The 16,386-nt window shown below is 37.0% G+C and overlaps 1 protein-coding gene across 2 annotated transcripts in view; it reads right to left on the bottom strand.

The window, feature by feature from the left end:
* TNKS2 (tankyrase 2) overlaps positions 1 to 16,386 on the bottom strand; it is a 67,861-nt gene that overhangs the window by 18,528 nt on the left and 32,947 nt on the right. The window contains exons 12-19 of one of the 2 annotated variants that reach the window (XM_021699497.1): positions 14,279 to 14,450; positions 11,099 to 11,178; positions 8,041 to 8,186; positions 7,000 to 7,165; positions 5,821 to 6,040; positions 3,061 to 3,170; positions 2,167 to 2,355; positions 241 to 493 (exon numbers count right to left, since the gene is read on the bottom strand). In XM_021699497.1, coding sequence (XP_021555172.1) covers positions 241 to 493; positions 2,167 to 2,355; positions 3,061 to 3,170; positions 5,821 to 6,040; positions 7,000 to 7,165; positions 8,041 to 8,186; positions 11,099 to 11,178; positions 14,279 to 14,450 — 1,336 coding nt within the window. Of the gene's footprint in view, positions 1 to 228; positions 494 to 2,166; positions 2,356 to 3,060; positions 3,171 to 5,820; positions 6,041 to 6,999; positions 7,166 to 8,040; positions 8,187 to 11,098; positions 11,179 to 14,278; positions 14,451 to 16,386 lie in introns of both variants that reach the window. The other variant, XM_044916106.1, reaches the window with a different exon arrangement.

Here is a 16,386-nt window from a genome sequence, read left to right as displayed (position 1 = left end):
ATATTTACATCTAAGTAGTAGGTTAGCGGCATAAGACTCATGAACTCTCAACTCAGAAGGAGAAAGTTTCATTAGGAATTCTACTAACATGAAGAAAACAATAAAAGACTAAAACTTGAAGGCTATGCTAATTAATCTGATACTAACAGTTGTATTTAAGGTTAAAAAATGACTTGTTAGCATTCTAAATGACAAATATGTGGCTACAAGACAGAAAGTTATTTTTGCAGAATGTCTCACCCTCCTTTTTCTCCAAACTAGAGGAACCCTCTGTTCCACTTGAACTAACTACCGAAGACAGTTCAGAAAAACTCCCAGATAAGTTGTCAAGACTGCTGGCTGTAGAAAGACTTGATGGGCTGGATGGACCTGAAGACAGAGCATCTCCAGTAGCTCCTGGGCTTCTCACGCCATTGAGCACTTGAGGTTTATAACACGAAGGCAGAGCAGAAGGGGGCATGGCTGCCGTGAGGAGAGCGCTAACGTCATCTGCCTAGTGTGTGTGTAAGAGAGAGATTAAATCTGTGATAAGCAAGTTTTAAAATTCTCCTACACCCAACAGAATGCATTTAAAAATATGACAAAGACTCAGCAGATTTGCACTAGAACTGCATATTATATAAAAACAATTATTTTAAAAAGTAGAACAAGTGATATCATCAAACTGTTATTAAATATAAAACAATTCAGAACATGTTTCAAGACACAGAAAATAAAAAAAACCTGTTAAATGTGGCAAAGCATAAAAAAAATCTAACTTTGATACTATGATTTTCTGAAAAACACTGAAATGAGTTATAGCAGTATCAATTTTATTTTATTTATTTTAAAGATTTTATTTATTTGAGAGAGAGAGTGAGATAGCACAAGTTGGGGGAGGGGCAGAGGGAGAAGCTGACTTCCTGCTGAGCAGGGAGCCTGATGCGGGGTCGATCCCAGGACCCAAGGATCACGACCTGAGCCAAAGGCAGACATTTAACGACTGAGCCACCCAGGCGCCCCTAAAGATTTTGTTTTTAAGTAATCTCTATACCCCACGTGGAGCCCAAACTCACAAGCCCAAGATCAAGAGTAGCATGCTCTTCTGAGCCAGCCAGGTGCCCCTTAACCAGACATATTTAACCCCCATTTATAGATGATTTGACAGACGCTTCGAGATTAGGCAAGGTGAAAGACTGTACAACTCCAAGTGGTAGAGCTAGAATTCTACGGCAGGTCTGTTGGACTCTAAAGCCCATACCTGTCCTCTAGAGCACTTTGTTTCACATCACTTACGTCTGGTCGACTAACAAATGGGTGGAATGAATTAGAAAAGTGCACTTCCCAGGTAGTTTGGAACCAGAAAGACATTTCCCTGAAGAAATATTGCAGATACGGTTGGGTTGTCAGCCTGCTGAGAAAAATCTATTTAACCCCCAATGCAGCTGAACTGAATCAGCTTCTCAGTGTAACTTGTAACAGTGGACTCTCTCTCAGTAGAAAGCAATCTGCAGAAAAGACTTCCCTTCCATCCCATCGCAACAAGAATTTCTCCCTTTCCCTCCACCACGCTGGTCAACTTCCCCAGTGGTCGAGGCCAGAGAGGCGCCAGTGTCCCAGCAGCCAAAGCAGAGGTAAAGGCTACAATGGAGATGCCTACACGAGTTCCCTTGGAGAAGAAGGAAAAAAACCCAAAAACTTCATAGAAAACTGGAGGAACAAGCTTGTTTCATGAACACTACTGGTGAGGTAAGCAATAGGAACTCTGGGAAGAGGCGGTGGGGAGGGAAGGGAATCCCTACTAGAAGCAGGCTCTGTGGCTGTACCTTGAGGGCAATGTCCCTGGCTAGGCAAGTTCATCAAGACCCGTATGTCCTGTATGACTCTGCACAGTATGCACTGTTAACAGCCTTCACTGAGGGCCTGCGCCTGTTTTGTTTCCCAACTATAATGTAAGCAGCTATACCATGTACTTCTTTTTCCTATTTCCAAAAGCACTCAGGATACAATAAGTGACTGATAATCCTATTATTTACGTATTATATTTTAACACCAAAGAAGTCCTATGTTTAAATTGGGCTAAAAAATAGATTTTGCCACATTCACCACAAAGACATTTTATATACACCAAGTGAACTTTAAAAAGTCAGAAAAGCACTGAGATTTTTCAAAGAGTCCATCACTTACTGAAACTAAATCTAAAGGTGTTTGTCCTTCCTGATTTTTAAGAGTAGGGTCAGCTCCATGGGCCAACAATAAAGCACAAAGCTGTGTTCGTCCCTTTTGGGCTGCTTCATGCAAAGGTGTGAAAGCCCATTTGTCCGTGGCATTGACACATGCATTATACTTTATTAGTAAAGCTGCAACATCTACATGCTGTAAAAGAAAATACTCCTGTTACACTCTGAAATATTATCACATTTTAGTTCCTAAAAAGAAACTAGCTATATACCTATTTTTCCATATTTTCAAACCTACTCTGGAAATGAAAAATTGTGTTTCTCCCCAACATCATAATTTATGGGCAGTTGATTAAAAATTACATATGTTTTAATAACTTGAGAAATTAGAAAATATTTAAGAATTCTACACAGGATGGGAACTAAATAAATGAATACAACTTAAACAATTTCTCATTTATTCAAGTGTTATAACTGCTGAACATCAATTTATAAACCAGCAACCTTTCGCACTTATCCAACTATACTACTGAAGATGGTCAATACTGATTATAACATTTAGGGCTATTATAAACTCAGGAACAATGCACCTGAATCTCTACAGATTCCTAGGAGTCCTAGTGGGTTTCCTGGCACCAACAAATAAACAAAACCATCAACATCCCACTGAAAATAAGAGGTGCTAAGAAAGGTAATACAATGAATGACAGATGTGCTGCATGTCACACAGCTCACTTACAACAGATTCAGAATTGAGACTTGGACATTATTTAATCTCTTTAGTCCTCATATTTACTCCTCTATAAAATGAGAAAGTCAAACTAAATGCCCTTTGAACTGCAATACTGATTTTCACTTAGAAAATTTCAGAGATTTTTAAAGGTAATATGAAAGAACTTACCCCATAAGATGCTGCATTATGTAAAGGAATAAGTCCTCCTTTGTCCTGGGCATTCACATCAGCTCCATGTTGTAACAAATACTCTGCAACTTCTAAATTATTATAACCAGCTAATTTAGAAAAGAAGTAAAATTACTTTCACTTGTTAATATAAAAATTAATTACATCTATGTATCTGTGTATATCTGTATAAAAAGCACAAACATTCTTTAAAAAATAAAGAGATTTTATAGAAATCTGATATTCCCCATTGGAGTCTATTAAAAATTTATCTTATGGAAAAAACTGCCCACTGGTCTCAAGTTGGAAGCTTTCAGTGATGACACTCATTCATTTCAGAGACTCTCAAAAGTTATATGATGGATTTGCTTGTATCTTTCCTTTTAAAATCTTCTACCAAAGTCTTTGCCTTTATGGTTGTTATATGCAACTTCCTAAATTCAGGTACATGGTCTCAAGGGCTACAAGTAAGAGGCATTCAAGCATATAAAAGCCAAGTTAGGAACACAAGAGGCCAGCAGAGTAGGAGATAGCACACCAGCATGGGGCTCAGGACCCTATTTTCCCAGAAGGACATAGAGACATTTTGTAGAGAGAGATCTTTGGGATATACATCTCTGCAAGTCTGGCAGCAAAATCTAGTGTTGCTAAAGCCATGAAATAAAACTTAGCATTTTATAAATATACCATAACCTCTTAGCTGTCATCTTGGGAATTGTCAGCTAGCTTAGTATCACAGATCGAGAGCAAATCTGGAACTTAACTTCGCCAAAATAAAACCAGCTATCACCTGAAACTTTAGAACAGTTCAAAATATTTTTCACATTTACTTTCTTGTAGTTTTTATTCTTTTGCTGAAGGATTTAAAGCCAAAAAATTTAATAAGATCAAGGAGGGAAAAACAAAACCACAGAACTACCATAAGCTAAGTATTACAATGAATCCAAAGTCTTTCCAAGTCTCAAGGTATAATACTGCACAAGTGGGCAGAAATGTTTTGTATATACAACCTATTTACCACTCACAGAGACAGCATGGATTTATTTATTTTTTTAAGATTTTTATTTATTTGAAAGAGAGAGAAAGAGAGTGAGGAGAGAGAGCGAGCAGAGGGGAAGAGCAGAAGGAGAGGGAGAAGCAGGCTCCACAGGCTCCCAGGCTCAGCAGGCTGAGCAGGGAGTCTGACATGGTGCTCAATCCCAGGACCCTGAGATCATGACCTGGGCTGAAGACAGACGCTTAACCAACAGAGCCACCCAGGTGCCCAACAACATGGGTTTAAATAGTAATTATTAAATGTTCTAGATAAGCTACCATAAAGATATAGAAAAGCTAATCTAAATAAATATACACAGCATAATTCAGATATACACAGGTCACATCCTATCTTGCATGGACGAGAAACTTCTGATTGCAAGTGGAAGTATAAAAGCCTTTTCTCACCATGTTAGCATTTGTGCTTATCACTTCCAAAATTCTCTAAAAGACATATAGATACAATAATTCTTTTCCTTGGACAGTGGGGTCCTAACTTACAGAGGGTGAAAATTTAAAGGTAAAAATCACATATAACCAAAATTATCTTTTAAATACTAGGAACACACTCAGTTATTCACACTATGAAACTAAAATAAACAGAGGAAAAAAAAAAGAGAAGGGTAGACTTCCATCTCCCATATTACACAAAGTGGCAGAATCATCTGCATTACTTTTTTCTCTATTTACTTTTTTCTTTTTAAACTATATGTATTTAGATAAACTTGTCTGAGTCAAATTATGCCTACAACGTAACACCACTGAAGTATTAGCTATAAGCTCAGTGATTTTAATGTCCCATTCCTTAGCATTTTCAATGCAGCTAAAGCTCAACCGAAATGTTGTGCACCTGCACTAGAAACAAAGGTGGACTGTGTCAATTTCATGAGTGAAACTTACAAAAATGTTATGCACTCAACTGTCTCCCAAATTCTTGTATTGGCTCTAACCATCAGTACCTTAGCATGTGACTGTATTAGAAGGTAAGGTCTTTAAGGAGGTAATAAAAGTTAAAATGAGGCTGTTAGGGAAGGCCCTAATCCCATCTGACTGGTGTCCTTATAAAAGATTAGGACATGTAGTGAGAGACACCAGGCAAGTGCACACAACAGACAAAAGGCCAAGTGACGACACAGTGAGAAGGTGGCCATCTGCAGGCGGAGGAGAGAGGCATCAGGAGAAACCAATGCTGCCAATGCCTTATCTCCACAACTGTGAGAAAAGAAATTTCTGTTAAGTCACCCAGTGTCTGTGGTACCTTGTTATGGCAGGCCTCATGAATTAATGTAACAACTTTGGTAATAGGTTTATGTAACTTCTGAAAGCCTTAAGATTTTTTTTCTGCTTGTGCTTAACGGCTGTCCTCAAAAGAATGGAAAGCTTTAGCTTCCCATGAGAAAGGCTGTTCAAGCAGGCTGATTTTTCAAGTTTTTATAGCCAAAACTCACTCACCAAAGAGGACTTAAAACTATGGTGACTGGAATAGAGATTCCAAAGCACTATACTGACCGGCAGAGTCTCCTTCCATTGTTCTTACTGCAGGTAACCACACCAGTACTAAAGTGAACGCGAAACACACTTGGCCTGCACAAACACTCAGGTTTATGGTGGCATTAGGAGATATTTGAGCTGCATCTTTTCAGTTTACTTTCAGGAAATATTTTACTCTGATAAAATGAACCTTAGATGTCACCAGCTTAAATCTGTGAAACTTCATTCACTTACCCGCTAAATGTAATGGGGTTGAATGTCGGCCTTGGGTATCACGGCAATTTACATTATCAGGAGAAGACAACTTCTTTACTCTGGCTAAACAACCCTTCTTGGCAGCATCTAACAAAGCTGCATCTCCCCGAAGTAGATCTTGGATATCTGTATCTCCATCTTTAACAAGATCCAAAGGGGTATTTCCATCCCTGTTTTTCTTTGTAGGGTCTGCACCATGCTGGGCATGTGAAAAACAGATAAGGAGGAACTGACTTAAGTTTGCCCTTAGTCTATCTATGAGAAAATAGTCAGTGGAACTATAGCAAAAAAAACTATTTTAAACTGACACACTCTACCTTAAAGGTCAACGTTTCTTATATTTAATTTAGTACACAGAAAATTATAATAAAAAGAATAGAGACAGTTAAATATTATTGGGCTTTTATAAGTCAACTTATTATTATTGTTTCTTCAAGTAGGCTCCATTTCCAGCGTGGGGCTTGAACTCAGTCATGACCCTGAGATCAAGAGTCGCATGCTCTACTGACTGAGCTAGCCAGGAGCCCCTATAACGTAATTTAATAAAAATTTTAAACTACATTCAAAATAAGGCAGAATTTCATTAATAACTTATTTTCATGTATGTTATTTTTAGTTTCCACAAACCCTGAAATAAAGTATAAATTTAACATATATATATTTTTTAATTTAATGTATTTATTAAGTAAGCGCTATGCACAAAATGCGGCTTGAACTCACAACCCCAAGATCAAGAGTTACATGAGCTACTTACCAAGCCAGCCAAGTGCCCTAACTTTTGCTTTTACTGTAAAATATCTACATGGGTACCTGTATTAAACCAGTACTATCAATTTTATTAGTGCCAAATAAATCTGGCTTATAAATTACATAATCCATCAAATATTTTGAGGTTAAAGTACTATATAGGAAAAATTAGGATAATAATCAGAGAACTGTTACTTGCTGATAGCTGACTTTATACAATAATAAACCTGTGTGTGGTAAACATCCTCATAGGTTAAAATACAGTGTTCATGACATTTATTCTGAAATCTAGGTAGAGAATTAAATAGCTTTGCTTCATACCCCTTTACCAGTTTAAGTTTATATTGAAAGTTATTAGAAATATAAACATCTATGTAATAAACAAGGTCCACAGTAAGTACTTAAATATACCTGGAGTAGGAGTTTGCAAATCTCGTATTTTCCTTTTGCTGCAGCTTCATGTAAAGGTGTAAATTTCCATAAATCAGCTACATTAACTACTGCTCCATGCTTAACAAGAAGTTCTGCAACTTCATAATGTCCATATGAACATGCATTGTGCAAAGGTACAAGGCCTCTGAAATGAAAGACTACATAAGCGATGCAACACAAAGATATGTTTAATTTAGATAACTGCATATAGTTGATAAATTCCTTGAACTGCATAAGGGCCAACACTGCTTATATTTTATAGAACCTAAATTTATTGAAAGCAGAAATGGAATTATTTTTGGAGGGTGTGGGAAGGAAATTTTAAAAATATATTTTTTTTTCTTTTTGGTGGGAGCAATAGTAAAGTGTTAGTACAAAGCTCCGGAAGAGGGAGGGGATGTGAGAGGGTTGCTCTAAAAATATTTTAAATTGTAGAGAACGTAACAAACACCTATAGACTCGATCTAGAATTGAGGTGTGTATGTGTATTTTAAAGATTTTATTTATTTATTTATTTATTTAGAGAGCGCACACATGGGGGGGCAGGGAGGGAGAGAGAAAATCTCAAGCAGACTCCAAGTGGGGCTTGATTCCCTGACCCCAAGATCATGACCTGAGCTGAAACTAAGAGTCAGATCCTTAACCGACTAAGCCACCCAGGCATCCCAAGAATTGTATATTTAAAAAAAAAAAAATAATTTTAAGACAAATTGGAAGAATTCAAATATCCTCAATGCAAACTGAAAAATTTACTATATTAAAAATCAATCACATTAATCTCCTTAGTCATTATAAGATTATAAGACATTATGCAAATAAGTCTTTACATATATATATGCTAATCATCATAAAATCTTAACTGAAATTAAGAAGCTACACTTAAGCCAGTATTAGGTAACAGACTTCCCTGAAAACAAAAGAGCTACCAATTATCATAAAATTATTAAAAAAATGTTTTTCCAGATTTTCCTAAAAAGGTCAGATAAAGGAAAGGAGGCCATGGCAATTGTTGGTACTTGCCCTTTATCTTTAGCATGCACGTCAGCTCCGTGTTGCAGCAGATACTCCACCACAGACACCCTATTATAGCCAGCTGCAAAATGGAGTGGCGTTGATTGACGCCCTTCAATGTCTCTGCAGTTGACACTCTGAACAGTACACAGTTTCTGCAGGATGAAACACAGTATACACATAACACTACATATTTTGATTTAATTTCTTATCTCATTAAATCAGTATTCTCAGAAACTACTTATTTCACCTTGTCATTTATTGGGAATCCCTGTGGTCCTCTTATCTACACCTGTATCATCTTTTGCTAAAGCTGGTGGGTAAATTTTATCATTACCACTACTACAAATAGTAACATAAATGTAATCTAAAGTACCAATTATCAGCAATCCTAACTTTCATTTTGTGACAAATATAAGTAGAGGTATGCTGGATCCTGGGGTTTGTTAAGAATGCAGAATCTCTGCCCTCATCTACTGAGTCAGAATCTGCATTTTAACAAGATCCCTAGATGATCTGTAAGCACATTAAAGTTTAAAAAGTTCTGCTCTACACCAGCAGTTCTTAAATTTTCATGTGCACTGGGTCCTGCCTCCAGATTTTCTAATTTAGTGTGTCTGGGGTGGGGCCTAAGAACTTGCATTTCTTTTTCTTCTTTTTTTTTTGAGAATTTAACAAGTTCTTAGGTGATGCTTATAGTCAAGGAACTACACTTATGATCCTTGGGAAAATTAAGAAAATACTCAAGTACTTTTTTATGTTCTTTGGTTTCGATGAGGAAGCCTGGCTGAGAAAAGCTTTGAGAATAACACTTTTATTCATGCTTGTATGAAAAGTACAAATGTTTGGGGAAGAAAAGCAATATAAATAATAAATCGTGGTGCTCAAAAAAAGTTTAAAGACTATCAATATTAGTAAAAAGTCTTACTTTTTACTATTCTACCCTATCCCTTAGGGATAGCCTAAGCCTAATAACTCAATGGAGGTAGCTATCTGTGGGTTTCACCTCAAGGGGTTTAATTACCAGACTGACAAAGCTTTTTTATGCTTCCCAAAGAAGAGGCTGTTAAGATATAGATTCAGGGTCCCATTTGAAACAGTATTTCATGGCTTTGAAGTTGGGCTCTAGGAATGAGTATTTTTTTTTTTTAAAGATTTTATTTATTTATTTGACAGAGAGAGACACAGCGAGAGAGGGAACACAAGCAGGGGGAGTGGGAGAGGGAGAAGCAGGCTCCCCGCAGAGCAGGGAGCCCGATGTGGGACTCGATCCTAGGACCCTGGGATCATGACCTGAGCCGAAGGCAGTAGCTCACCCGACTGAGCCACCCAGGCGCCCTAGGAATGAGTATTTTTAATACATGTGCCAAGTGCTGCTACATTGGGTAGTTTTTACCAGCCACTTTACTCCCTACTTCTCAGTTTAGTTTTGTGTACTCTGAAACAAGTTTTCTTTTCTTTTTTTTTCTTTAAAAAGATTTTATTTATTTATCTGACAGAGAGAGAGACAGTGAGAGAGGGAACACAAGCAGGGGGAGTGGGAGAGGGAGAAGCAGGCTTCCCGCCGAGCAGGGAGCCCAATGTGGGACTCAATTCCAGGACCCTGGGATCATGATGTGAGCTGAAGGCAGATGCTTAACGACTGAGCCACCCAGGCGCCCCTGCCTTTAATTTTTAAATCAATTTTCCAGAAAAAAAAAAAAAATCAGCTCACTACTTTTAACTCAAGTGACTTGTTTTTCCACAAGTCAGCAGTATTTAGTAATAGAAACCAAATCCTCCTAATATCTTATTAACCCCCCACTTAAGGGAATGAGAATGTAAATATAAAACATGTCAAACAGTAAGGTTCCATTATAATGGTGTTTTTTCTTTGAAAAATGAAATTATTTAAAAAACAAAATCTGAAGTTACTTGGAGATGACTGTACTATCTACACAGATAAAGCAGTAGGAAAAGATACCATGGACTTTTAAATCAACTTCCCGAAATCTCTTTACTTAAAAGGACAGTGAGTAAGTTTCCTCAGAGCTCAAGTTCAGATGGGCCCAACATATTTCATTCTCAGAAAATCTAAAATTGACTTTGTGTGGTGGATCTGTTCAGGATTGAGGACACCAAATAGAAATATAGTGAAATTGCTTCATGTAGCTACTTCTGTCACAAATCAACAAATTTAGATTTTCATAAAACTTATTATATGTCATTGTTCCCTCAAATGGGACCAGCACTATTTCTGAAAAAGTCTAGGGGCAATGGGGGGAGGGATGGGCGAATATAACAAAGCTTTTATCTCCCTGCTAGCTTTGGGAATTAAAATAATATTAGAATGAAGTGGAAAAAACCCCCAAACTCCATCGCATTACTGAAGAATTATTTCATTCATAAAACATGTTGAGTTAATTTTAATCCATATTAGTTGAATGGAAACGTAGTCTTGCTCTTTCAGAACGTTAGGCTTCTGAGTTATTTACTGGGATATACAACTTCTGTAGGTAACAAATATGTTTTATTAAGACATTATATATGACTCTATGATAAAAAGTAAAGGAAAATCTGAGGAAGGGTTATTCTACAGAGGACAACCACAGGAGATGGGCCATATAAGAGCTGAAGCTGGCTCTATGAACTGAAGATTATTAGGAGACAGTGGCAACACAGTGGTAGAGAGGGCAAAGAAATGAAACCAGAAGAAATACATCGACACAGTGACACACTGTTTAGTTCTTTGTCCCTTTCCTGTTGTGTCGTATGTGAACAATGGACAATAATTTGATATCTTTTTCTTTTAAAGGGACAAACGAATAGGCTCTTTAAATGAAATTTATTTCCATAAACATGCACTTTATTTAAATTTGTGATTGTGAGGTATTTACTGAGATGCATGTGAAACTAAAAAATATTTCTTTCATTGAACAATGATTCTTACTTTCAGAGAACTAGATTATCATTATTTATCTTTTAAAACAAGGCACATATAACTAGGCTCTTCATTACAACAGTACAGATTCATTAAATACGGAAAATAAAAACCCAAAGTTAACAAAAACATAAGATCATATCTTACTTTTACAGTTTCTACATCACCAGCCTTTGCAGCTTCCAGCAATTGTCTGTCTGCCTCTGAATTACCTAACGGGATACCCTCTGAAAAGAGAAGGAAAGAGTGATTAACTCCCATGGAAAAGGCAGGACCAAGCTTTAAGAGAGGCAGCTTATCTCAAAGTAAAGTTCTTTTACAGTTTGGCAGATTATATAATAAATCTCCATGGTAGCAGAGGAACACCAGGAAGACTTCGTTAAGAATTTTTGTGAGACAAGGGGCGCCTGTGTGGCTTAGTCGTTAAGCGACTGCCTTCAGCTCAGGTCATGATCCCAGGGTCCTGGGATCGAGCCCCACATTGGGCTCCCTGCTCCGCGGGAAGCCTGCTTCTCCCTCTCCCACTCCCCCTGCTTGTGTTCCCTCTCTCGCTGTGTCTCTGTCAAATAAATAAAATCTTAAAAAAAAAAAAAATTTTTTTTGTGAGACAAAAAAAGCTTTTGGGGGAAACATTTCATGTATATACATATGAATAAGCAAACGTGCGTAAATATGAATAATAAATGTGATTTAAACAATGTAATGGAATATAAAACAGATGAAAGATGGCATGTTCTATAACCAAGGCCACTGGATGGTGGAAAAACTTTAAGTTAGGAGACCAATGGCCAGAGACCTAACCATGGTTCTGCCCTTAAGTAGCTATCTAAACTGGGGCAAGGGGCCTCAGATTTTTTCAGTTCTAAAAAAAAGAAGAGATGGACTAGAAGGTAACTAAAGTCATTTTCAGATCTGAAATTCTGTTTTATAGCTCATTTAAAATCTCACAGGAAAGGAAGAAAACATGTACCTTTGTATAACAAAATAAACTCCAATGGATTAGAGACCTTAAGATAAAAAAATTAAACCTTAAAAATATTAAAAGGAAATATAAGTATTTTTATACTTGGAGTAGAAAAGCATCTTAGAGTAGTACACTAAAGGCAGAACCAATGATGATTTGGAAAAATATGTCAGGCAATAACATAACATTAAACAAAGTTATAAGGCAAATAAAAAATGGAAAAAATATTGCAACATATATCTTAAAAATGCAAATTAAAATGAGAGATCTTGGGTTTTTCTTTTTTATCCATTAGTGGGCAAAGAGGAAATGGGGGAACTACACTGACAATATTTCTATACTTTGTATTAAAAAAAAGCATCTATTACTTCTTAAGTTCATACACACACGTCCACCAAACGAAAAGGTTAAGAATCATAATACCCAGTGCTGACAAACAAGTCCTGTCATATGCTGTTAGTAGGAATATAATATGGTACTTAACAACTGTTCTAGAAGATGATTTAACAATTACATGTTATCCTTTGACCTGGAAACTCTACCTTGACAATTTACTAGAAACTAGCTGGAGGGGCACCTGGGTAGTTCAGTTGGTTAAGCGTCTGCCTTCAGCTCAGGTCATGATCCCAGGGTCCTGGGATCAAGTCCTGCATCAGGCTGCCTGCTCAGTGGGGAGCCTGCTTTTCCCTCTTCCTCTGCTGCTCCCCTTGCTTGTGCTCTGTTAAATAAAAAAAATCTTAAAAAAAAAAAAAAAAAAAAGAAACTAGCTGGAAAGGTAAGAAATCGCACTTAGCACAAAACTAGTAAGACTGTAAACGTCCATCACGAGGCAATTGAATAGGACTGGTGTTATAACCCCCAAACTGACACTGAAACAAATGTGTGTTATATGAGGAACTAAAGGGAATTCTGAAAGAGTCTCATAGTTAGTTCAATTTTGGCAGTTTCCAGGTTGTTTTGTCAACCTGCCTTCATCTATTGAGTGTTTTTCTCAAAAGGTGGTTTCCAGATCACAGGCATAAAGATCATCGAAAATGTTAAAGATACAAGAGGCTTGATCTGTTGTATTTCTTCTCATCTGAGCTTTCACACGTCAAAGTCACTTTAAAATTTATTGGACCAGATTTCTAGGGTGAAATGTATAACCTATGTAAAATGTATAGATATATTTGATCTAAATATTTAAAAATATAATGAATATACACGTATTCAATAGTTAAATATGTTTTAGTAAGTCAAATAGTTGGTTACCTTGTACAAAAATTCTATATGCCTTATATATAAAAGACCTAAAAAAAACAGTGAAGAGGCAGGGCCAGTCTTTAGAGTATTATTTATCATTATGGATGCTCAACTGAGAGACAGCTACTTTTTAAATTTTTTTTATTCTTATGTTAATCCCCATACATTACATCATTAGTTTTAAATGTAGTGTTCCATGATTCATTGTTTGTGCATAACACCCAGGGCTCCATGCAGAATGTGCCCTCCTCAATACCCACCACCAGGCTAACCCATCCTCCCACCCCCCTCCCCTCTAGAACCCTCAGTTTGTTTTTCAGAGTCCATGGTCTCTCATGGTTCGTCTACCCCTCCGATTTCCCCCGCTTCATTCTTCCCCTCCTGCTACCTTTTTTTTTTTTTCTTAACATATATTGCATTATTTGTTTCAGAGGTACAGATCTGAGAGTCAACAGTCTTGCACAATTCACAGAGCTTACCAGAGCACATACCCTCCCCAGGAGACACCTACTTTTTTATGTTTTCCTGTCTTTAAAAAAAATAGCAACTATTACATCTTAAATACTTTCTAGATAAAAACTTAAGAGCCAGCTATTAGAGAATTTGAGCAGATAATGCTTCTGGAACAAAATCATAGTAAGACTTAATGACATCTGGAACACTTGAGTATAATGAATTAACAAATATTCTACATTTTCTTTTTATTACCAACTTCTACATAGTATGTGAAAAACTTTATTTTTACTTTTAAGTTTTATTTATTTAAGTAATCTCTACACCCAAAGTGGGGCTCAAACTCACGACCCTGAAATCAAGAGTTGCATGCTCTTCTGAATAAGCCAGCCAGGCGCCCCATGTGAAAAAATTTAAAGGTTAATTTTAAAAAGTTGATTTCATGAGGGCGCCTGGGTGGCTCAGTTGTTAAGCGTCTGCCTTCGGCTCAGGTCATGATCCTAGGGTCCTCGGATCGAGCCCCACATCGGGCTCCCTGCTCCGCGGGAAGCCTGCTTCTCCCTCTCCCACTCCTCCTGCTTGTGTTCCCTCTCTCACTGTGTCTCTCTCTGTCAAATAAATAAAATCTTAAAAAAAAAAAAAGTTCATTTCATGAAAGCATTTAATACCTTGAAGAAGTTGCTGCACGTTTTCATTTCCCATCTGTAAGGCAGTAAAGCCCTGAAGGGATATGATGTTCGGATCACACCCATAGCTCAGGAGTAGGCGGCAGGTTTGCAGATGACCACAGTGTGCAGCTCTATGCAGAGAAGTCTGACCAAGATTATCCAGAGCATTAACCTTAACAATGCAGAAAGTGCTAAAATTAGGTGTAACTCAAAATTTAAAACCATCCAATCATGTGTTTAACACTTGTTACTAATTTAAAAATCCCAATTATTCTCTCATGAAGCCTATTATCCAGGGCCAAAACAAATGTTTTTGCTCAAATTTAGAGCATAAATTCATCAGTTCATGAAGGCTGATATCAGAAAAGACTTTTTTGGGTTAAAAGCAGGAAATGTTGAATAACAGTTGTGTTTGCCATTAAAAAGTATTAGTATATTTACTGCACTTAGAGGTAGACATTGCCTAACGAAGTTTAATCCATATGTTTTTATGGATCTCTGAGGTCCAGAAATGTGGAGACTAACTCCAAGATAGACAACAGTAACAAAGCCAGAGACTAACTTAGCATTAAAATATTTATTCCTACTGGCTTTTCTACCTTTTTTACAAATATAATCTGTATAGATAAATACATTATGGTCTATTTTAAGCAATAAAAGGAACAAAGGATCGGTACATGGATGAATCTCCAAAATATACAGAGGAGAAAGCCTTGGAGAAGAGTATGAATTGTACAATTCCATAGACATGAAGGCCCAGAACAGGCAAATCTAATCTACCTAGGAAATAAATGAAATGGTTGTTGCATCTAGGGGTGGAGATTGCCTTGGATGGGGCCCTGCCTCAGCCATGAAATAACGTTCTGTACCTTGATGAGTTTTGGTAACACAGGTGTATACGTTAGTCAAAATTCAGCAGATGTTCATGGAAGATTTGTGCATTTCACTGCATGTAAGTTTTGCACCCCCCAAAAACCTGTAAATAAATACTGACCTCTAGGTGATGAATACATGGAAATATTTAGGGAGAAGTGCATAGCAATTTGCAAATTACTTTGAAATGTTTAATATGTATATATACATTTATGGATAAAGGGAGAAACTGATGGATATGTAATAAGACAATACAGTAAAACATTAACTCCCCCATCTCATCTGTACCTGCACCCTTCCCCACCAGGTAACTAATTTTTTAAAACACAAGTGAGAAATTAAGTTCCTCAGTAATCAACCCTGTGGCCACTAGTGTGATCTGACACATAGTCCAATTCATTATCCATGGAATTGGAGAATATTTGAACAGGAATATAGTAAGACTTTCTCAATGAAACCAAAAAAAACTGGATTATAAATTGCTAGTCTCCATGCTTATGGAACTTGAAAACTGATTTAAAATGCTCAGGACAATTAATCTGCTCAGGACAATTAATCTACTTATTCACATACCAAAACTCACTGAAATGTGAAATACATCCACTTGAAAACTTTAGTTGGGTACCACTTTGTGTTAAGATCAGGGTGACGAACTTGTTCTGGTTTGCCTGGGACTTCCCTGGTTTTAGTACTGACAGTCCTGTGTTTCTGGAAATCCCTCAGTTCCTGGATGGTTGGTCCCACTAGTCATGACTGTTTCATTGAGTTTCACAACTCACATTTAGTATGTATCCAGATATTCTAGTAATGTACCACATGTATGAAAAAAGCAATCAATGAGAAGTTATAGAACAGACAGACGAGATATGCCAAGCAGTCAAGCAGAATAAACTTTATTTTATTCAATAATTTACAATAGGAAAGATTGAGATTATACATTATCAAGAATTCCCCCAAATCAAAGAGAAATTAGGACACTGAAAGGAAACACAAACAAGAAGTTGTAGAAAGAATTCTAAGTGGTTCCTTGAGTGGAAACCCAAGAAAGGACAGATCAGAAAACTATTTTGCAAAGCACATTTAGGGAAGAGCCTTAGGTCACCCAAGGGCTAAGGGTCTCTACTCCTTTCTTTTCCCTTCATTCAGAGCAGCACCATTCTTTGTTACATAATGAATTTCTACTAAAGATTTTGTTTGGAAAAGGCAAGGATCCGTGGCTAAAAACTGTGAAAACT

The sequence above is a fragment of the Neomonachus schauinslandi genome, chromosome 6, assembly GCF_002201575.2.
Source record: "Neomonachus schauinslandi chromosome 6, ASM220157v2, whole genome shotgun sequence".
Taxonomy (NCBI): Eukaryota; Metazoa; Chordata; class Mammalia; order Carnivora; family Phocidae; genus Neomonachus; species Neomonachus schauinslandi.
Note: the sequence above shows the minus strand (reverse complement) of the source record. Positions and strands in the feature narration are given on the sequence as shown.